Raw genomic sequence first — 23,328 nt, 5'->3', positions numbered from 1 at the left:
CAGTTTAACTTTCATTAAAAAAAAAATCTGCTTATGAGTGGACCTATACAGTTTAAACACGTTGTTTGTTGTTCAAGGGCTCACTATAGTTATGAACAGTCCTTATTTTATTTATTAGTTTTATTTATTTATTTTGAGATGGAGTTTCTCTCTTGTTGCCCAGGCTGGAGTGCAATGGCGCAATCTCGGCTCATTGTAACCCCCGCCTCCTGGATTCAAGCGATTCTCCTCCTGAGTAGCTGGGACTACAGGAACGTGCCACCATGCCCGGCTAATTTTGTATTTTTAGTAGAGACAGGGTTTCACAATGTTGGCCAGGCTGGTCTCAAATTCCTGACCTCAGGTGATCTACCCACCTCAGCCTCTCAAAGTGCTAGGATTACAGGTGTAAGCCACCGTACCCGGCCCTTGTTTTTAATATCTACAGCAATATTACGCCTTTTTTGTTCCAGGTAGTATTTTATTGGTAACTTTTTTCTTGTCGGTTTGACAAGTCTTGATTTTATGTCTTTTCAAAAAAACAATTTTGGGTTTTATTGATTTTTCTCTACTGTATATTCACTTTCTATTTCATTAACTTATGTTATTATTTCCATTCATTTCATTATTATGTGCTTTCTTTTACCCAGGAGTCATTTTAAAATATTTTATACTTTCCAAACTTTTTTTCTAATCATCTCTACTGTACTGCACCATAGCCAGGAATGTAATAAATACGCTACCAATATTATGAAACTTGAGATTTGCTTTATTATCTAGTATTTGGTTTATTTTCACAAATCATATGTGCTTGAGATATGTATTTTGTATTTATTTTGGCACAATATACTATACATGTCCATTTTTTAAGTCTTCTATATCCTTAATTTAAAAAAAATCTGAACAATTATTAGGTGTTAAAAATCTCTCACCATGTTGATGGAGATGTCTATTTTTCTCTGTAGTTCTACCATATTTTTGCTTCATATATTTTCAGGCTACATCAATAGTTACAAATAGAACTGTTATATTTATTGGTGAACTGAATCTTTCATCATTTATGTAGCAAACATTTTCTCCAATACCTTTGCATTACAATTTCTTTTTGCCCAGCCAGTTTTCTTCTTGTATTTGTGTGGTATATGCATTTTCCATCTTTTTACTTTCAACCTTTCTGAATCTATATTTTAGATGTGTTACTTCACCCAGCATATGGCTTAAATTTCTCTCTTTAAACTATTCATCTTTAAAATATTATGTCTTCCTCTTTAGTTGAAATACTACAGATAGCCTTTTGGGGTTCTAGATTTATAGGAGTATCATCTATGAGACTACCTACTTTAGATTGGCCTTATGTTTTATATACTGAGCCCCTCTGAAATCATAAAAACAGAATTCAGCAAATTCTCTCAAGGTAAAGGCTGGCAATCAAGCTCACCTTATCTTTCTGAAATTTTTGCCTTAAGTTTTTAACCTGCATTCTTTACTTTGTTGATAGCTCATGAATGCCTTTAAGATTTTTAGGCCAGGCACGGTGGCCCACACTTGTAATCTCAGCAGTTTGGGAGGCCAAAAGGAGTTCAAGACTAGCCTGGTCAACATGGTGAAATCCTGTCTCTACTAAAAATACAAAAATTAGCCAGGTGTGGTGGCATGCTTCTGTAATCCCAGCTACTCTGGAGGCTGAGGCATGAGAATCGTTTGAACCCGGAAGAAGCAGGGTGCAGTGAGCTGAGATTGTGCCACTGCACTCCAGCCTGTGCAACAGAGCAAGACTCCATCTCAAAAATAAATAAATAAATTAATTAATAAATAAAACAAGATTTTAAAAAAATTGTCAAGATTGTTTAGCTGTTTTCAGCAGGAGTCAGTCTTGTTACCCATATTGACCTATTCATTCTTCACTGGCTGCACATCATACCTTTCTACACTCTAAATGAAGGAAATGTATCAAGGCTTATTCTTCAGCTTACCAATTATGTTGCATTATACCATCTCTTTTGGAGACTTCATCACTCTTAGTATAGTCATTACCATTTATTATAGTGACAATTACATTAGAATTTCTCAAAAAATATATGTATAAATCTTGATGGTGGTGAAGGGAGATGGGGAATAGTTTGGGAAAAGTTCTACAAATGATATATACACATACAGGAATAACCATATGGCCTACTCTATCCTAGGTGAGACTCACTGCTCTAATGACTTCAACTACTTATAACCATCGATAAGGAAATATACCTCTGGATTGACCTTTTTTCTGAGATTCAGACCTGCAACTTCAATTGCTGTATGAACATTTCCTCCTGAATTCCTACCACCAACACAAATCCAACATGGCCAGATCAAACGTCATCTTCTCATAAATTTGCACTACCTACCAGTTTCCAAACCTCTATAAAAGATATTATGAGTCTTTGAGGTATCCAGACAAATCTTTGGTTCATTTTTAAGATGTCCTTTTTCTTTTCCCATATCATCACAAAGTCCTTCCTGCATTCATTTGTGTTAGTCTATTTCACTCATTTCATTCCTTTTGTCACCCTCTTATTCTAAGTCTTTGCCAGGACTGTTGCAGTCTATCACCAACAGATCTTGCTTCTAGTCCCTCTTGACTCCTATTCCTTCTACATACTACTATAAGGTGAATTATCCTTAAAACATTGTATATCACCCACGCATTCAAATATATTTAATGAGTTAAGACTGCCTGCTGAAGTCTTCAATTGGTCAACAGCATATTTATTTATTTTTATTTTTTTTTTGAGACGGAGTCTCTCTCTGTGGCCCAGACTGGAGTGCAGTGGTGTGATCTTGGCTCACTGCAACCTCTGCCTCCCGGGTTCAAGCAATTCTCAACCTCCCGAGTAGCTGGGCGTGCACCACCACATCCAGCTAATGTTTTGTATTTTCATTAGAGATGGGGTTTCACCATGTTGGCCAGGCTGATCTCGAACTCCTGACCTCAAGTGATCTGCCTGTCTCAGCCTCCCAAAGTGCTGGGATTACAGGCATGAGCCACCACATGGCCAGTCAACAGCATGTTTAATAGCTGGCCAGAGATGTAGGGAAGAGAAGAGGAGGAGTAACCAAGAAGCTATAGCCATTGGCCAAGCAAATCCCATTTCATCCTGAGTGTTTTAAACACTAGTAAATTACTGCGGAATGGGATAATGCTGGAAGCAAAAAGTATCCCTCCTTTTCAGTTGATGATAGATTCTAAAATGCTGTGTATTTTTTATCAGCCTGAGTCCACCCAACAAAACAAAAAAGGACCAAAGAAGGAAAAAGTAGTGCATTCTATTTAAAACTGTCCTTGCCTGTCCTAGAGGCCAAGATCTTTCATGCAGCCATCTTCAACTACCTCAATCACTGGTGACTACTATTTTCTCTAAGAGCCACAGTTTCTGTCTACACTACTCAGTAAGCAACTGGCATATGCTACTTACTATTACAATTTACATTATCATGAACAAGTCTTTTCTCCCTAGCATGGGCACTATGAAGGACATAGTATCTAACACTTCATATACCTGATATTTAGAATAATACTATACACATAATTTTCAATGAATGCTTGTAGTACTTAGCATCTATATTTAGCTTTCTGTATGTCTTCTATATGTGTATTCCAGGAGTTCTTAGAAGCCAAGGGGAAAAAAAAGACAAAATTATCTTTAAAAGTCACACCTCTGCTTTTTAAAATGCTGAAACAATGTAACTTATATTTTGACATCAGACTTAAACTGACTTTCATGATTCAGGTTGGAGAAAAAAACCTGACACTGGACATACTCAAATTAGTTTTTCTTTTTTTTTTTTTAAATCTACCCTGGTCAGACTTCCCAGAGACTTACAAATAGGCTGATAATATAATCCAGAACTTCAGTCAACTATTTTATAACAAAATTCAAGGAAAAAGTTCAGAATTCTCCAAACTGCCTTTCAGATATATACTTATTGCAGTGTTTATAAAATTGTGGTTTTCACTTTTTACTGATTTAAGGGCTATGCATAACATTGTAAAACAGTCATTTATTTACATCCCTATTTCCCACAATAGCCTATAGCATTTTGAAAGACCAAGATTTATTAATCTTTTTTCTTTGGTACCAAGCAGTTGCTAGGAGCTCAATAAATGTTTATTGAATAAATCTGTCACAACTCACAGGATGGATCTAAAAATCCATGAACATCTTATTCAATTATTTTAAGACAAATTGTTATTATACCATAAGATATTCAATAAGACATAAATATTTTAGTTATTATTGTTTAAAAAAAAAAAAAAAAAGAGCCAGAAGGGAAAAGCCACCTAACAGCACAAAAAATTTGTAAGACTCCTTTAAGGTTTTTATGTTTTGATGACAAACAGAAACCAAACATATCACCTTTAAAAGGAAATGACCACAAGAGGCAGCAGATGAAAAGTTAAAAACTACAGCTTATATTAATAATCAACAACTTTTAGAGCAATTCATTAATTAGATTTTAGCGTAGCTTATAAGTTTAAGACCGAGAGCGTTTCAGTATTATCCACATTTCAGATGTCATACACAGCAAAAGGCTTATCATTACTGAAGATAAATATTTTGGGTTAGCCTAAAAAATTTTGTCTAGATCCTACCTTTAAAGCTGACAAAAATATTCTAATGAAGATGTTCACAATATTATATTGTTTATTCATTTTTCTTCTTCTGATAAGTTGTTTATATAGTAAAAAATGACTTCAATTAATGTCATAATAAACTAGTACTTTGTAAGAGTAAAAAATTATGAGTACCAATACATTTTCATGTGGGTCTTACAGAATTTCTCATCAATTTGTTAACTCTACCAAATTTTTAGTTTGAGGGGAAAATATTTGTTAGCCACAAGAAAAATGATCTTCAAACATTTCAATCATACCTGTTTCTGAGCTTCTACTTTTTGCTTTCTGGTTGGATCAATTGCATCTACCATCCATTTGATAGTAAAGTATGTCACTGCACCAAATATTGTCAAACGGAAAATTAAACCAACAACTTCATTCCGACTCAAAGGACGAGAAAAGGCTTCAGCATGTACCATCTTGATTGTTAACCTTAAAAACAAAAACAGAAATGTCACTAGGTAATAACTATACTTATTAAAATTGGAAGACTAACAAAGTAGCTTAAACTAAAAAAGAAAAACTAACTTCTAGTCAAATTAAAATATTACCTACCTTAAAAAAATGTTTCATTTTAAGGAGAAATGGATTTTTAAATGTTAAGTAAACAAATACATTTAAAGCTCCTCTTGCAAACTAGAAGTAGACTAGAAACTAAGATTTATTTGGTAGTAGAATTAATCATTTTATTTGAAAAGTACAGTAAATATCTTAAGGTATTTACTCAAACAGCTTTAAAGAATTATTTCAGAGTCTAGGAAAGTATCGACTATATCCAACTGAAGAAAGGCACCCCAACAATACTACTGTGATGGTAAGAATTTCTTCTATTAACTGTAACATATACCAGGTAATTTCTGAGTGAAATTCAAATTGTGAACTGACTCACTTTTTCCTCATACCTACTTTTAAAAGTTTTCAAGACCTGCTTAAATTTAAACATGACATTTTCTCAATAATGAGTGGTATTACATTTTTTGAGCCACACTATTGCTCCCAACAACCCGACTAAGTAGGAAGCAATAGAACTTGGAAAAATCCTGAACTGAGACAACTACTACAAAAATACAGCACTCACCCAAGCTAAAGAGAAAAAAATGAGGTAAATGTGCCTATTTCTGCATATATCCCTGAACAGCTACATCAATCAAAGCTAGGCTTACAGAAGACATACACCCCTCTGTCAATGGCAATAACTACCCAGAAGAATAAGCTTGTTAGGGATGATATGACTATCACATTTTGGGAGATAAGATCTTAGCTTCAAATACTGCCATTATACTCTCAGCAAAGGAGTGTGCTGAATGCTATGGGATATATAAGAAAAAGAGAATATATATTTGCACTCACATAAACATGAAAAAAAAACAGAATTTGTATGGTCAGCAGATAAAAGGTACTGCATAGATCAATATCCACGGTCCTTCCAGCTCTAAAATCCTCCTCTCACTACTATTAAAGAGCCTCTTCCCCTTCCTCCCTCTAGAATAGCTCCAAAAATTTTTTATTTCCTTTTATACACCTCACCTCCACTCAAGGATATATACTGCTTCTCTCTAATCAAAAGACTCCAAAGTATTTCCTTTATACGTTTCTCAAGCATTCAAAACTATTCTAATCTAGAATCTAGCTCGAGTCAATTTTAAGCATTTTCTCTTTCACCCCTTTTCAAAGGGACTCTATAAATAGCTGGAGTCACTACCATCTGAAAATCCCACATATATTTTCCCTTCAGCGTATCTGTCTAGTACGCTGCATGGGCCATTTACTCTCATTCACCTAGGATTAGTCAAACTCTATCCTAACTTCAAAAATCAACTTTATCTGCTCCATAAAGCCTTTCAAATCACGTGAAATCTTCTGTCTTATTAATTTTGCCCTATTACACTATCTTAAAAAATGTCTTGCTTTTCATTATTATTGACCTTTTGAGATACCTACTCAACTAGAGTTTAAATCCTTATAAACAAGATGTATATCTTATCTACCTTTATAACTGTCACACACAAAACAGACGTTTATAATTGCCACACACAAAACAGAGGCTATTCAAAAATTATCTGTTCAACAGATAAATTGTAACTGAAGAAAATCTCCCATTCAATCATTGCAACAGTCACTTCTGAAGGATTTCCAAAAGGTTCCACGTTTCTCCACCAGGAGCCATTCACTTCACAATAATTAGATTTAATTTAAACTTAACAACTAAATAATTGAAAGCCTTCATTTTGGAGGAAGAAACTTTGGCCTAGGGATGTTAAGTGACTTAATTCATTCAATTAGCACTTACTGAACATCTATATATGACACCCACTATATATTGGATATCCAATAATTGTTAAGATATCACCACTCTATTCAAAGAACACACTGTCCGGCTATTATATTAATTATAAAGAAAGCAAAAGAAGCCACAAAGTTGAAAATGCAGTTGAAACGTGTTATATCACTACGTGGGGTATACTCACAGAGGAAAATAATTTAGACAAGATAAGGGTTTTATTAACCTGATCTGTGAAAGGCGGTGGCATTCCAGTAAAACGTTTTCGTTTGTTTAGAGTTGGTAGTGATAAAGCTGTCATCTATTGAATATTCATTGAACTACATGAACAAATTAGGGCTGTGATGAACACATCCCAGTCATCAAGATAGTAACAACTTTTAATCCCATAAAAGGTCAAGGCACAAAACCCGTTTATATCTTTCCCAATTCTGAGATTTTTAACGTAGTAAAGACTTAGGTCTACTACGGCCACTTGTAAAATAGTAGTCGATCTTTTCGAATTACTTCAAAATCCTTCAATGAAACTGAAACTTGTTTTGTAGACTGTAACTATATATATTTTATTGTACACTCATGTATCATTCATTTGGTATTGATATATCTGCAATGTAAGGCTGTTACAGCAGCAATACCATTACAGCGAACATACAATAAAAGCTGCATGTGCACACAACAGCAGGGAGTGTATTTCAATCCTGTATAAACATTAGGTTCAACAAAATGAATACACAGATATGTACATATACGATGATAGTGCTGTATGCAACTAAGAAACATCCTAAAACACTATAACCTAGAGTTATTTGTTAGGCAAATATGGTATCAGGTCGTTTCATTTTAAGTTCCCCATTTCCGAGTGGAAAACTGAAATCATACTATCTCGTCTATGAGCAATTTATTGACATGTATAGCATTCATAGCATAGCATTCACTGTGGTATTTCTCTCCTAATTCATTGCAGTATTTCACAAATGGTTTCTCAAACTCAAAAGTCCCAGTTTTGCAGACATAAAGGCCCTACGAATACAGCCTATAACAATGAAGGCCTGCCAATCTTCACAAAGAGGGCAGGTTATTATTAACATCACCATCTTCTGTGAAAGCGTGCCCAACCCTGAAGAACCACCTTCGATTCTGCACAAGGTGGTGGCCGCGCCTGTGCGACAATCAGACCTGGTTCATTCCAGCCGCCTTCGTCTAGGTTCGCCTGATTCTGAAGTCTTCCGGGACGACCCCAAACCCCCACAGTGACCAGGATGCCGACAAAGATTCCCTCGGGAATGGCACGAGTCTTGGGGAAGAGCTAAGCAGACCCTAAGAGCCCAGGCCGGGCCGGACGCCAAGGCGAGGCCCGGGACGCCCTTGGAGGTTAATCCTCTAGATACTAAGGGCTGCGGGGCGCTTGGGGGCGGCACTGAGGTGGGGCGTGGGAGAATACCGGGGTGACCTTTCCTCCGGGGGTTCCCAGGTCCGAGACGGTCCTTAAAGGACCTCAGAAGGATACGACAACCATCCCACGAGGCCCCCAAGAGAACCAGCTACTCACGTAGGAGCAGAAACAGCGGGAGCAAGTGCCCTTAGCCGGCCTCACACAGGAAGGAAATGCAACCTGGGAGAGAACGCTTCCGGCGGAGCCGCGGCCCACTCCCTCGCACGGAGCATGCGCGACCCGCGGTCGCCGGCGAGGAGTGGGTGTGCTCCCAGGCTTAGCAACTGTGAGGGAGAGCAAATTCGCGCACCCGATGCTTGCTTAACCTGCTACCTGCTGGACTGAGACTTTCTGCGAAGCCGGCGTGTCTGCGAGCAGCACTCGCTAAGGCTCTGAATTTAACAGACATTACATTTGGGAAGGCGCTTATCACAAAAAGTCCCTGCCCTTTTCGCGGGCTGGGGGCGCAACCCTGACAAATCGGGCAGCTTTCTTGAGAGTGCAGAAATGCTCTGCGTACCCAGCAAAGACATTCTCTCCTTCCCGCCACTGTGCAAACCCTCACGCCGCGGCTTTGTGTCTGTACTTTAGCCAAAACGCAGAAGCTCATGGCCATCCTCCACTCCTCACCCCTCATCCCTCACCACCTGCCTTTCAATTCCAGGGTGAGCTCACCCTCCTCCCCCATCTCTGTGCTGACAAACACCTGGGGGTGGCGCCTGACAATCTCTCCGCGAAATGATTTAGCAGCCCACGCCAGCAGACCCGGTAGTTAGGACAGAATAGGGCATCTGGTAACAGATTTTGCATTTTGGTGATTTCCCTTTTTCTTTTACCCCTTTTCCTTTCCAGAACGAGCGACGTGACACAAGAGGTCCCAAGGGAGCAAACCTGAAAGCCAGAGCCTCCTGAATACACAAACTGCCGGTGGGCCAGATGACATTAGACACTCCTGAGATACGAGAAGCATCACTTCCTTCAGACAGAGTCGGTGAGACTATAATGTATTGAGAGTTCTCCCTGTGTTCCTCAGGAAGGCAGTTTGTGCCTTTCTACTTGAGGCATCATCTTTGATGGCTAAAGAATTCTGCAGCTTGGCCAGCGCAGTGGCTTATGCCTGTAATCCCAACACTTTGGGAGGCCGAGGCGAGAGGATCACTTGAGGTCAGGAATTCGAGACCAGCCTGGACAACATAATGAGAAATCGTCCCTACAAAAAAAAAAAAAAAAAAAAAAAGACACCTAAAAATTAGCTGGATTTGGTGGCGCATGTCTGTAGTCCCAGCTACTTGGGAGGCTGAGGTGGGAGAATCGCTTGAGCCGGGGAGATCAAGGCTGCAGTGATCAAGCCACTCCACTCCAGCCTGGGCGACAGAGCAAGCCCCTGTCTCAATAATAATAACAATTTTGCAGCCTGATTGTTAACGAATGTTACTAGTTACAAACTTGTAATAATGTGGTGAAGATAATACCTAGCGAATGTCTGCTGGGGTGGGGCAATAAGCTTCTATGTGCTTTACATGCATAACCTAAATATCTCCCCCAAAATCCTCTAAAATAGCTATCATTTTCTCCGTTTTTACAAATGAGCAAAGTTTAAAGCTTAAACCTTAGAGAAAATGTTCTAAGTTCATATACTTGGGAAATAAAGGCAACAATTTCATTGGAACATAGGTCTAATTCAAACCTTGTACTTCATGTTTTTTCTTTGAGATGGTAATTTAATAACCAGCTAAACTTTAAAATCTAGTTGAAAGTAAGACCATGAAATGCCAAAATCATAAAGCTTTAAAGGATGGGATGAAAGGGATGCATGAATGTTGAAAACTATGATTAAGTTCATGGACAGGAATCAGAATGGAATTTAATACACCCATGCCGTTTTAGTATTTAAGGCTTTATATATGTGCATGCCTACGTTCCTAATTTAAAAAAAAATTGATGTTAAGCTAGGTTTGGGATTTCTAGACTAATTATTTAGAGAGATAGACCTTTGAGAAGAACAGAAAGATTGAGACCAGGACAATGTTCATTAAAAACAAACAACAACAACAACAACAACAAAATACAGAGGCTGTCAGTGCTCAGCAGACTTTCAAGAGACTCTCCACTGGGTCCTTGGATGATCCCAAGTTGAATCATTGCTTGGGAGGCTCATGGGCACATGGTTTGACAGGGCTAAAAGGGGCAGGGTTACTAAAGGAAAGAAACAGGTTTTGTGCCCCAATAGGGTAATTATATCCACTGGTAAGGAAAATGAGCTGAGAAATTCAAGATAGTAATGGATTTTCATTCATTTACTGAGTGAAATTGGTTCAACTAAGAGCCTCACCTGCCCTCTTCTAAGGACCAGGGTGACCAGCCTACCCAGTTTCAGTTTGCATGAAACTAAAAGGTCTGCTGGGGTATAAAACTGGCTGACAAAGTCTCAGGCAAATCATGAGTCACTCTACTAGAGACGTCCTAAATGAATCCTACAATGAAATGGAGTTCCCAATATGGTTACATCTAGTCTCAATTCATCTGCCTAATATCTAAGGGATGATTGCACAGGAAAGGAAACTGTTGAATAAAGTCATCGAGGCTGACCATAAAGAGTCTACAAGCCCGAAAAGTGCTACACCTCACTCTGTTTCCAGTGGTTCAGCTATAAACCAAATGCCTACACCTATATGTTTTGGACCTAATATTTTCATTTAGCAAATCCTTAAGAAACCTTCCATGTCTGGGCCTAAGACTTCAAGTACATTCATTTTCAGCAATCGTCAAATCAATGAGGTTTTTCCAGAATACAGCAGAGTGAACATATGCTTTTCATTCCAGGATAGCTTTATATAATCCCTGGCAACACAAAATACCATATTTGGCCCACAGTAGGGGCTCAATAAATAATTCATTATATATAATATTGATCAGGAAATTAGAGCAGATTGTAGACTTTCTGAGCCTTTGCTCTTTGTTAGAATCAAGATATTAAAAATAATTATTACTTTATTCTAGAAAGTTTTTGGGGTTTGTGTGTGTGTGTTTTCTGTATCAATAACTCTTAAAATAGTTATGGCAGTTCTCCCCCAAGGTGCTGAATTTTCCATTTTTGTTATTAAATGGAGTGTAGCTAGTTTGCTCTGCAACCAAGGTTAATGCACTAGATACCTGGTGGGAAGAAAGGATTCCTTAAATTAGGTGTTCTCGGCTGGGCGCAGTGGCTCACGCCTGTAATCCCAGCACTTTGGGAGGCCAAGGCAGGTGGATCACCTGAGGTCAGGAGTTTGAGACCAGCCCAGCTAACATGGTGAAACCTTGTTTCTACTAAAAAAAGTACAAAAATTAGCTGGGTGTGGTGGCGGGTGCCTGTAATCCCAGTTACTTAGGAGGCTGAGGCAGGAGAATCGCTTGAACCCGGAAGGCAGAGGTTGCAGTGAGCCAAGATCATGCCACTGCACTCCAGCCTGGGCAACAGAGTGAGATTCCATCTCAAAAAAAAAAAATTAGGTGTTCTCAAATTTCGTTGTATGTAGATTAACTTGGCCAACTTGGCAAAATGCAGATTCCTGGCTCCCAGTCTTCAGAGACTCCCGTTCAACTACTGTAGGTTTTGGCCTAGAAATCTGCATTTTAAAATAAGCATCTGGGCTCTCTGCCATGTGAGGATGCAAGAAGGTGTCTGTCTGCAAGCCAGGAAGGATACCCCCACCAGACACAGTGTATGCCAGTATATTGGATTTCCCAGCCTTCAGAACTGGGAGAAATAAATTTCTGTTGTTTAAGCCTATCAATAAATCAGTAAACAAACATCTGAGCTGATTGGGATATAGGTAGTTTTGGACCCTATTTTGAGAAACTCTGCCCTAGTGAATGAAGACTGTAGATGTATTTTTGCAAAAATCTCTACCACCTTAGCCTAAAAGGCCTATCTGGTCAGCTGAACCATTAACCCAGCTGGAACACATCAAGAAATGAAGGCAAGGAAGCCTCATGATGAGATTCAGGATAGAACCCCTTTGGAAGGAAAAACAAATCTGAAATCTTTGAATAAGTAAACACAGTAAACCTGACTCTATTCATTGCTCATTAGAAATAATTCACTTGACAATGATTTAGAAAGAATAGAACTTCAACAAATAGGTAAAATTATATAACAGTAATTATGCCAGTATAATTCACTTGGTTACCTTGGTTCTTTTAAAAATATCATAAAAGGATAATTTCAATTATTATTTTTTAATTTTTTAAGTCATGTCTTCTGAATCATATGAACCATTATTTTGATAAGGTAAATTAAGTAGAATGGGTGGAGAAAGAAAAGTAAAACAAGAATATGAAGCTATACCTGAAGCTGTACTTGGAGCTCCAATAGAAAGAATAATATAGAACACATGGAGTACTATTCAGCCATTTAAAAAAATGAGATCCTGTCATTTGCAACAACATGGACAGAACTGTAGGACATTATGTTAAGTGAAATAAGCCAGGCACAGAAAGACAAACTTTGCATGTTCTCACTCATTTGTGGGAGCTAAAAATTAAAACAGTTGAACTCATGGAGATAGAGGATAGAATGATGGTTATCAGAGGCTGGGAAGAATAGTGGTGGGGGGTAGGAGGGAAGTGAGAATGGTAATGGGTACAAAAATATAGTTAGATAGAAAAAATAAAATCTAGTATTTGATAACACAGCAGGGTAACTACAGTCAACAGTAATTTATTGTGCATTTTTAAATAACTAAAAGAGTATAATTGGAATGTCTGTAACAAAGAAATGATAAATGCTTAAGGTAATGGATACCTCATTTACCCTGATGTGATTATAACACATTGTATGCCTGTATCAACATATATCATGTACTCCATAGATACACACACCTACTATGTACCCATAAACTTTTTTAAAAAATGGAAAAAAAGCTAAACTAAAAACTAAAAATAAGAAAGAATAAGATAGAATCAAGGAAAAAATAATGGAAATTTAAAATTTCAAAAGATTGGAAGAAGTAGAAAGATGAACTGATAACTCCATTCTGTAAAAAGAAGAGAACTAAAAAAAAAAAGACAACAGCAAAGTTCAAAGAACATATTGCTGTAAATCTACTTTCCATGCTTTTATGTTTTTAAACTTTACACATAATTTTAAATGAGTGTATATAAAAAGAAGTTATATATAATTTTCTTGTGTTATCAGGGTAATACTAATCCATAGTCTGCATTTCTACGTAACCTTTTTCTCAAGCAGCATTGCCAAGTGTACTTTTTAAAAACCTTCTACCAAAAAATGTTTTCTAGAACTTGGAAATTTACAACCTACAATATTTTATTTAACTTTAATACAGTACTGTTCAAATAATACTATCTGTGAAAAATCAGGATTGAGCAAAACCAGAATTGCCTCAGATGTCTAACCCTACTATAGCCTCATTAGCAGAAGTTTTAAGGTGTAGATGAAAGAGTGATCTCCTTAGGATTAAATTGGGACCTTCATAATGCCCCTGCCTATTGTTTCTTAAATGGAGAGGAGGTGGGAAAGATTGAGTAAGAATAACAAAGATATAAATGCATTATTTAAAATAGAAGAAACAATAGTTGAAATGTTCATTCTCAATTCCTGTAACAACAGATTGATAGATGAGGCATAAAACAAGACCAGATGCTGTGGTTTTCAGGATGCACTTGGCTTCCCATCCTTTATAACCTAGAGCAATTTTGCTGTAAGTAGGTCACTTGCCTGCTCTCATTTACCTGATACTAGGAAAATGCCCTTGAAAGTATTTAGAAAATAATAGGTACTGGTACTTAATATTTTAAAAATTAAGATTGCATAAAACCTTCCTCCTCCCACCCATTTCTCTAATAGCCAGAATAACTGATAACCTTGAAACATATGTGAAACTAAAATGAACGAGAATAATTTGAGGTCTTTTATCTTGTAAGCACAAGTACACTAAGCTCTGTGTCCATTCTGTTAGTTCCCGTAATTCACTTTGCTTAGCCCTGGCATAGTACTCAGCTCACAGAATTATAGTTGAAGTCTTTATTTTCCTATAAGATATTATCATCTTGAAAAAAGAGGATACCTAGAACATAGGAGAGGCTTAACAAGATTTAACCTGACTAAAGAGAAAACAGGATGTCTAGGACGTAGGAGAGGTATAGATTTAACCTGATTAAAGAGGAAAAAAAAGGGAAGGTGAGAGAAAAGACAAGTGGTGCAAAGGTATGACATATGATTCAAACCATTTTACTGATGATAATTATATGATTGCCCTATCTTGATGTTTCCATCAGAAACTAGTCCAATCGGGGAGTCTTGGTATCTATAGAGTGTAAGAATGTGGACTTTACAGACCTGGGTTTGAATTTAAGATCTACAGTTTACTGACTGTGTTAATTTGGACAAGTAACTTGTGTTCTCAAGCCTCAGTTTCCTTATATTTAATATGGGAACAGTAATAGTACACATGCCATGGACTTGCACTAAGAATTAAATGAGACAATACATGTACAGTGCTGAGCTCAATGCCTGGCACTTAGCAAGTGCTCAGTAAACATGCTGGTGTAATACCTAAGATGTTATTTTCATTACACGATGAGGTGATATTCTCTCATTCCTAGATTCTGTAAGGGCGATGATCTTTTCATATCTCCTCTGTGTTTGCATGAGGACCTTACCTCTTCAGTTTTCAACCATGGCATCTTGTGTGAAATGTTTATCTTCTCTGACTTGTGAAGAGGCTGTGCCTCTCTGTCCTGCTGACCTCTTGGTTCTCACATTCCCATTCTTAATACACCCCTCTGTCTGAGTCTTACTGATCAGTAGTCTATAAAACATTTATGATAGTTATATAAAACCTGTAAGATTTCATCCCTACGACCCAAAGATAATTAAGTTTAACATATTTATTGATCCATGAAAATAACTGTATGGATATTTCTCAGTTCACTGAAGACCATCATTGATATTGGCTGTTATTCCCATCTGTCAAGTAAAGTCATTTATTGAGTATACATTCTTTGCTTTTATGAATTTCTAAAGATTGAAACATCTTATAAAAATGCAAGTCCTCCTACAGCTGTTGATTTTAAGTTAGAGTTTTGCCCTATATTTCATTCCTTCATTTTTTGCTTACTTTTCATTACTCAGATTGATGAGTGGATTTTGCACAAGAAAAATAATTTAGTAGATGAAAGCGAGACGCTGAACAAGCCTTGAGATTTGAGAAGTCAAAACTTTGCATGTCTTATCTTTTCTCTGCAAATCTTAACTTTTTTTTTTTGAAACGGAGTCTTGCTCTGTCGCCCAGGCTGGAGTGCAGTGGCGCGATCTCGGCTCACCGCAACCTCCACCTCCCGGGTTCACGCCATTCTCCTGTTTCAGCCTCCCAAGTATCTGAGACTCTAGGCGCCCACCACCACGCCCAGCTAATTTTTTGTATTTTTAGTAGAGATGGGGTTTCACCGTGTTAGCCAGGATGGTCTCGATCTCCTGACCTCGTGATCCGCCCGCCTCGGCCTCCCAAAGTACTGGGATTACAGGCGTGAGCCACCGCACCCGGCCACAAATCCTAACCTTCCTATTAACCTCAGGGACAACCACAGCATCAGAGCTGTTATTCTACATATAACATTTAATTCATTTGAGCACAACACTTTTTTTTTTAACTTTTAGAGACAGGGTCTCGTTCTGTTGCCAGGTTGGAGTGCAGTGACTGGATCATAGCTCACTGCAGCCTCAAACTCCTCGGCTTAAGCAATCCTCCCAGCTTGTCCTCCCAAAGCACTGGGATTACAGGCAGGAGCCACCATGCCCAGCCAAGTACAACACATTTTTTTTTTTAATTTACTATGGGTAATTCATAGAAACATTCCCAAAGTTGAGGGAGCTTTACTGAGCAAAAGAAATGATATGTCCTGTTCAGACACTGAATGCACTTCTTCCAAAGGCCAGGGCAAAGCTGGCTGATTTTATGTGTTTAAGGATGAAATATCTACTAGGCCTTCTTTCACCTAGAGGGGCCCAGAAGCAGTTCACTGGCAAGCTGATGTTAAAAATCTCCCATCTTCCCCTTTTATTGTCATTGTTTCTGGAACCAGAAAACAGCATCAGCAACAACAACAAAAGGGAAAAAAATCAAAGCCTATAACTTGTTTTATAGAAGTACAGGAAACTAAGTATACTAAATTGGCAGGGATGAAAGTCTCATTCAACTTCAAAATAGTATACCTGATAGATTTTCACAAACCTTTCTACTTTCTAGCCTGCTACTTATTCAGTTGAAATATCAGCAATTCTGAAACCTTTGAATGCCCAAGTAAGGCCCAGTGCCAGAGGCATGCCCCTACCCATTTCTTTATGCCTTCTGAGTTCTCAGGTTAATGAGAGATCAGAAAAGGGGAGAGTAAAGGAGAGTAGACAAAGAGGCTGACTCCCCAATCATGTTTCCTTCTTCTATAGTGTTTTGTAAAAAGCTGAAGAAATGCTAATAATTCTTAGCTGGCTAAAAGCAGCTTTAGAATCCTGTCCAGGTATTCTTGAACCTCTGGCTGGACCGTGTGCCACCTTCCACATTACAGTCCCTCCATCACTTAATCCTACTTATGTTACATAAAATAGCTTTCCATATATAGTCATCATAATGTCCTCACAGGCTAGTATTTAAGAAACCTCTTCTGTCCCTCTCTCACCTCTTCCTTGGGACTCTTGGAAATAAACAGGTGAAAGAGTTTAAATGAATGATGTCTAAAGCCATGAAATACAGTGATTGTATTTTGTGTTGTTTTTGATGACTGATCATATTTCTTCAGTTGAATCAATCATAAGGATTTGCAGCACCTGAACACACACTCATAGGCCAAAAAGAGAACACAACTAAAAATCTCTCTAGTGGTACCCCATTTCTTCCTCATTCTACAGGAAGATGGGATCCATGGTACTTCATTTTAATTATCATTCTCAAAATCTGTTTCTGAACCCGACACAGGAAATGTATCAAGCATAGAGTGCCAGGTAGTTGAAGAACAAATATAGTCTCTGCCAAAGTAGTTTGAAGCATGCAGGATGCAGATTATGGCGGTTTTATTCAGTATTTAATATACTATTATTTACTGTTACTAAATATCATACTATTTATATAATGTTATAATGCTAAATATTTAATAATTTAATAAAATTATGTTTCAGTATTTATGCAGTATTTGAGAAATTCTAAATTATGACAGTACTCAATGAGAGGTACCAGCTCCGTGGCCTGTCACATGTCAGGTAGCCTTTCTGGGTCTCCTCCTCTGAAATGAAAATACAGGCATACCTCATTTTATTATGCTTCCCTTTATTGTGCTTTGCAGATATTATGATTTTTACAAATGGAAGGTGTGTGGCAACCCTGCATCTAGCTAGTGTGTCAGTGCCATTTTTCCAACAGCATGTACTCACTTTGTGTCTCTGTCTCATTTTGGTAATTCTTGCAATATTTCAAACATTAAATTATTATATCTGTTATGGTGATCAGTGGATCTTTGATGTTACTATTGTGATTGTTCTGGGCACCACAGACCACAGCCATGTAAGGCAGTGAAATTAATAAATGTTGTGTTCTGACTGCTCTACCAACCAGTCATTCTTCTGTCCCTATCCCTCTCCTCAGGGCTTGCTTTTCCCTGAGACACAACAATGTTGAAATTAGGCCAATTAATAACCCTACAGTGGCCTTTAAATGTTTAAGTGAAAGGAAGAGTCACACATCTCTCACTTTAAATCAAAAGCTAGAAATGATTAAGCTTAGTGAAAAAAGGTATGTTGAAAGCTGAAATAGACCAAAAGCTAGGCCTCTTGAGTCAGACAATTAGCCAAGTGGTGAATGCAAAGGAAAAGTGTTTTTTTGTTGTTTGTTCGTTTATTGGTTTTAAGAGACGGGGTCTTACTCTGTTGCCCAGGCTTGAGAGCAGTGGCATGATCATAGCTCACTGCGGCCTCAAACTCCCAGGCTCAAGCAATCATCCCACCTCAGCCTCCCAAGTAGCTTGGACTACAGGCTCACACCACTGAGCCTGGCTAATTTTTTTTTTAAATTTTTTGCAGAGATGGGGTCTCATTTTATTCCCCAGGCTGGTTTCAAACTCCTGGTCTCAAGCATCCTCCCATATTGGCCTCCCAAAATGTTGGAATTACATGCATCAGCAACTGTGTCTGGCCTAGAAAAGTTCTTAAAGGAAATTCAAAGTGTTACTCCAGTGAATACATGCATGATAAGAAAGCAAAAACAGCCTAATGGCTGACATGGAGAAAGTTTTAGATGGTCTGGGTAGAAGATCTAACCAACCACATTCCTACAGCCTAATTCAGAACAAGTCCCTCTCCAATTCTGTGAAGGTTAAGAGAGGCAAGGAAGCTGCAGAAGAAGGATTTGAAGCTAGCAGAGGTTAGTTCATAAGGTTTAAGGAAGGAAGCTATCTTCATAACATGTAAGTGCAAGGTGAAGCAGCAAGTGCTAATGGAGAAGCTGCAGTAATTTACCCAGAAGATCTAGCTAAGATCATTGATGAAGGTGGCTACACTAAACACAGATTTTCAATGTAGACAAAACAGCCTTTTATTGGAAGAAAATGCCATCTGGGACTTTTAAAAGCTAGCGAAGAAAAGTCGATGCCTGGCTTTAAAGCTTCAAAAACAGGCTGACTCTCTTGTTAGGAGCTAATGCAACTGATGACTTTAAGTTGAAACTAATTCTCATTGGTCATTCTGAAAATCCTAGGGCCTTAAGAGTTACTCTGTATCTACTCTGCCTGTGCTTTGTAAGTGGAACAACAAAGCTGGGATGACAGCAGATCTTTTTACAGCATGGTTTTCTGAATATTTTAAGCTCATTATTGAGACCTACCCTTCAGAAATAAATGATTCACTTCAAGATGTTAACTGCTCATTGACAATGCACCTGGTCACTCAAGAGTTCTGATGGAGATGTATAGCAGAATGTTGTTTACATGCCTACTAACACATCATCCATTCTGCACTCCACGGATCAAAGAGTAACTTCAACTTTCAAGTCTTATTGCTAGAGAAATACATTTTATAAGGCTATAGCTACCACAGATAGTGATTCTGCTGATGGGGAATCTGGGGAAAGTAAATTGAGAAACTTCTGGAAGGGATTCATTATTTTATTTATTTATTTATTTATTTATTTATTTATTTTGAGACGGAGTCTCACTCTGTCTCCCAGGCTGGAGTGTAGTGGCGTGATCTTGGCTCACTGCAACCTCTGCCTCCCCGGTTCAAGCAATTCTCCTGCCGCAGCCTCCTGAGTAGCTGGGACTACAGGCACGCGCCACAGTGCCCAGCTAATTTTTTGTATTTTAGTAGAGACAGGGTTTCACCATGTTGGCCAGGATGGTCTCGATCTCCTGACCTCATGATCCACCAACCTCAGCCTCCCAAAGTGCTGGGATTACAGGCATGAGCCACCTCGCCCGCCAGGATTCACCATTCTGAATGCCATTGAGAATATTCATAATTCATGGGAGGTCAAAATATTAACATTAACAAGTGTTTGGAAGAACTTGGTCCAACCCTCCTACATGATTTCTAGGAGTTCAAGACTTGAGTGGAGAAGTCACTGCAGATGTGGTATAAATAGCAAGAGAACTAAAATTAGAAGTGGAGTCTGAAGATGTGACTGAATTGCCGCCATCCCCTCATAAAACTTGATGAACTACTTCTTATGAATGAGCAAAGAGATTCCTTGAGATAGAATCTACACCCGGTGAAGATAATGCAAACATTGTTGAAATAACAAAGGATTTAGAATATTAGTTGATAAAGCAGTGGCAGTGTTTGAGAAAATTTACTGCAATCTTGAAAGAAGTTCTGCTGTGGGTAAAATGCTATCAAACAGCATCACATACTGTAGAGAAATATTTTATGAAAGGAAGGGTCAAATGTTGCCTCTACCCCCAACCCTCCACATATGATGAGTGGGGAATAACAGCAGGACACTGGACCTAAAGAAAAATCATGCCCTTCATTTGTGGAAGGGTCAGCTGACCATTAAGAATGTTGCCAAGGCTTGCAAATGTGATATACTAGTGGGAAAGCAAATGCAAGCAGCATGAAATAGCAGTATAGTTAAGGGCCAGATCAAAAGCTGAAAAAGGAAGTGTGGTTAATATAAATACATCCTATCTTTCACACCAATCATGATTTTTCAGAAAATGAGCTCATGAACAGCTGAAGGAGAAGATTCTTTTCTGCTTTATTACCAACTTTCTTGCTTTATTATCTTACAAGTTCCATATTTTCTTGAATTTTGCCAATGGAGGTTTTACCTAACATGGCACCTTTTAGGAATGTAATCATCCCCACTCTCAGTTGGTGAGAGATTACTGTAACAAATTCTGAAACACTCACATAGATTCTTATGAATCATGTTATTTTTTTCCCCGTCTTATGGTGCTGAATGAATCATGTTTAATTGCGAATTAGTTAAGGGGAGAGTAGAGCGGTAAGGACATAGATTTATCTCTATTTGTATTTTCATTTACTACTTTTATCAAGAATAATAACATTTTACCTCTTTTTTGTTGGTTTTTAAATACCACTCTCTAGAAAGTAAATTCAGGAGTAAGAAACTCCTTACCTATTCAGCATAATCCAATTTATTATTAATTCCATTGTCTATTAACATAGTAAATAATGTGTTGGCTTGTAACACTTCCCTCATAGAAGTAACAAACCAACTTCAAATTTAAGAATGATGCCTCTTTTTTCTTGAGAAAGACACCTGTTCCAGTGGATAGAAATGGCTAGGGAAGATCTATATCTATATTTAGAAAGATGTAATTTCAGTAAATCACAGACTCTCAGGATTAAAAGGAATACTGAATGTTATTGAGTCTTTGACCAAAGGCAGTTTGGATTAGAAAGAATGTTTGCTGTGGGATTAGAGGTCCTGGATGAAATCACAGCTTTACCACTTAATGACTGCACATTTCGGGTGATTTATTTAACCTCTCTGAGCCTTGGTTTTCTCATTTATAAAAAAGGGATAGTATCTACATTATAGAGTTGGGGAGTGGATTGGAGATAAGCTACGTAAAGGAACTAGGACAGACACCATAAACATTTTAGAAATGACTGTGTTTGTTGTCATCATAATTATCTCACCAAGTGGTCATTGAACTTATTTAAACATTCTGGTGACATAGGATTCACTAACTGCTCCAGTTGTCATCCCATGTTCAGAGAACCCTTCAGTGTTACGTCTTCCCTTTACTGAGCCTAAATATTTTCCCCTAGAACTTTTATCCACGATTCTCATTCTTGCCAGTGAGGCTGCACAGATTAAGTCTACATAACTAAATTAAGTGTGAAACTAGAATGGAATATGTACTTCAAGGGTAGTGTGACCAGTGTAGATACTATAGATTTCTCATCACAATTTAGGATCAAACTATCTTCCTTTTGCTAGTAACCACCCTTTTGATACCTATTGAATTTGTTGTTCATAAAGCCTATTCTTCACTTGAGTTTGGGTCCTGCATGCTGTACCAGTCACAATTTTGAGGGAGAGACTCAAGTGCAGAGCCTTACAATTTAATTCGTATCATATTTATCAATAAATGTTAAATTCCCTATGATACAACGAATATAATTTGGCTATTTAATCAGTTATAATGTTGTATGGCATACCCATAAGTTAATGTGACTGACAAGTGGTTAAGAACCTGGTACATTTTATTTAACAAATACTTGATATAGTATTTAATATATGCCAGCTACTGTTCTAGGTGCTTTACATATATCAACTCATATAATTCTCATAACAAACCTGTGGTAAGTACTATAATTATTCACAGATAAGGAAACTGAGGCACAGAGAAGTTAAGTAACTCATTCAAGGTCAAATAGTAAGTACTAAAGCCAGAATTGGACCTGGGCTGTCTAATTCTAGAACCTGTATTTATACTCATTATGCTCTGTTCCCCAAATTTTGTTACATGGATTGTTATGCCTTTTTTTTTTTTTTAGACAGGGTCTTGCTCTCTCACCCAGGCTGGAGTACAGTGACAGTGACCACTGCAGCCTCCACCTCCTAGGCTCAAGTGATCCTCCGCTTCAGCACCCCCATACCAGGCAACATAACAAGACCCCCATCTCTACAAAAAATTAAAAAAGAATTATCAGGGTATGGTGACCCATGCGTGTAGTCCCAGCTACTTGGGAAGCTGGGGTGGGATGATCGCTTGAGCCCAGGAGTTTGAGGCTGCAGTGGGCCATAACTGTACCATTGCACTCCAGCCTGGGCAACAGAGTGAGATCCTATCTCAGAAAAAAAAAACAAAAAAAATATGGCTGCAGTAGGCCGTGTTTGTGTGGGACTGTTTCTGGGCTGTTTATTCTGTTCCACTGATCTTAAGTGTCTACCCTTTCACCAATACTAGATTATGTTGATTAATCTAGCTTTATAGTACAACCTAAAATCAGGTAGTTTGATTCTTCAACCTTATTTTTCTTTTTCAAACTTATTTTGACTTTTCTAATTATTTTAAATTTCTATATTTTCGAATAAGCTTGCTATATTTTAAAATTTTAAATTATAATTTATATAAAATTTAAAATACAATTTAAAATTGTATTAATTTTAGAATCAGCTTGCTATATTTTACAAATTTGTTTTGTGAGTTCTGTTGAGATATTTAGTGGAATTGAATTAAACTATAGATTAGTGTGATGGGTTGAGTCTTCAGTTTTCTTTCTTTCCAGAGTGAGAGTCTTGCTATGTTACGCAGGCTGGAGTGCAGTGGCTATTCACAGGCATGATTGTGCTACTGATCAGCATGGGAATTGTGACCTGCTCCCTTTTCTACCTGGGCTGGTCCACCCCTCCTTAGGCAACCTGGAGTGCCCCACCCCTAGGAGGTCACCATATGGATGCCAAACTTAGTGCCAACACCCAAGCAGCATAGCGAACTACAGCCCAGAGCTCCTGGGCTCAA

The 23,328-nt window shown here is 38.0% G+C and overlaps 1 protein-coding gene and 1 pseudogene across 7 annotated transcripts in view; one reads left to right on the top strand and one right to left on the bottom strand.

Annotated features, from left to right (window-relative positions):
• ATAD1 (ATPase family AAA domain containing 1) overlaps window positions 1–23,328 on the bottom strand; it is a 104,630-nt gene that overhangs the window by 71,846 nt on the left and 9,456 nt on the right. For 4 of the 7 annotated variants that reach the window (XR_010120464.1, XR_008657061.2, XR_008657063.2 and 1 more), the window contains exon 2: window positions 4,891–5,065. Coding sequence is in view for 2 of the 7 variants with exons in the window: in XM_055274311.2 (XP_055130286.1) it covers window positions 4,891–5,052 (162 nt within the window). In the remaining 5 variants the exon portion in view is untranslated. Of the gene's footprint in view, window positions 1–4,890; window positions 5,066–8,463; window positions 8,556–23,328 lie in introns of those variants that run through there. The other 3 variants (XR_010120463.1, XR_010120466.1, XM_055274312.2) reach the window with 3 other exon arrangements.
• LOC129480490 (cofilin-1-like) overlaps window positions 8,517–23,328 on the top strand; it is a 29,613-nt pseudogene continuing 14,801 nt past the window's right edge.

This window comes from Symphalangus syndactylus, chromosome 4 (assembly GCF_028878055.3).
Source record: "Symphalangus syndactylus isolate Jambi chromosome 4, NHGRI_mSymSyn1-v2.1_pri, whole genome shotgun sequence".
Classification (NCBI taxonomy): Eukaryota; Metazoa; Chordata; class Mammalia; order Primates; family Hylobatidae; genus Symphalangus; species Symphalangus syndactylus.
Note: the sequence above shows the minus strand (reverse complement) of the source record. Positions and strands in the feature narration are given on the sequence as shown.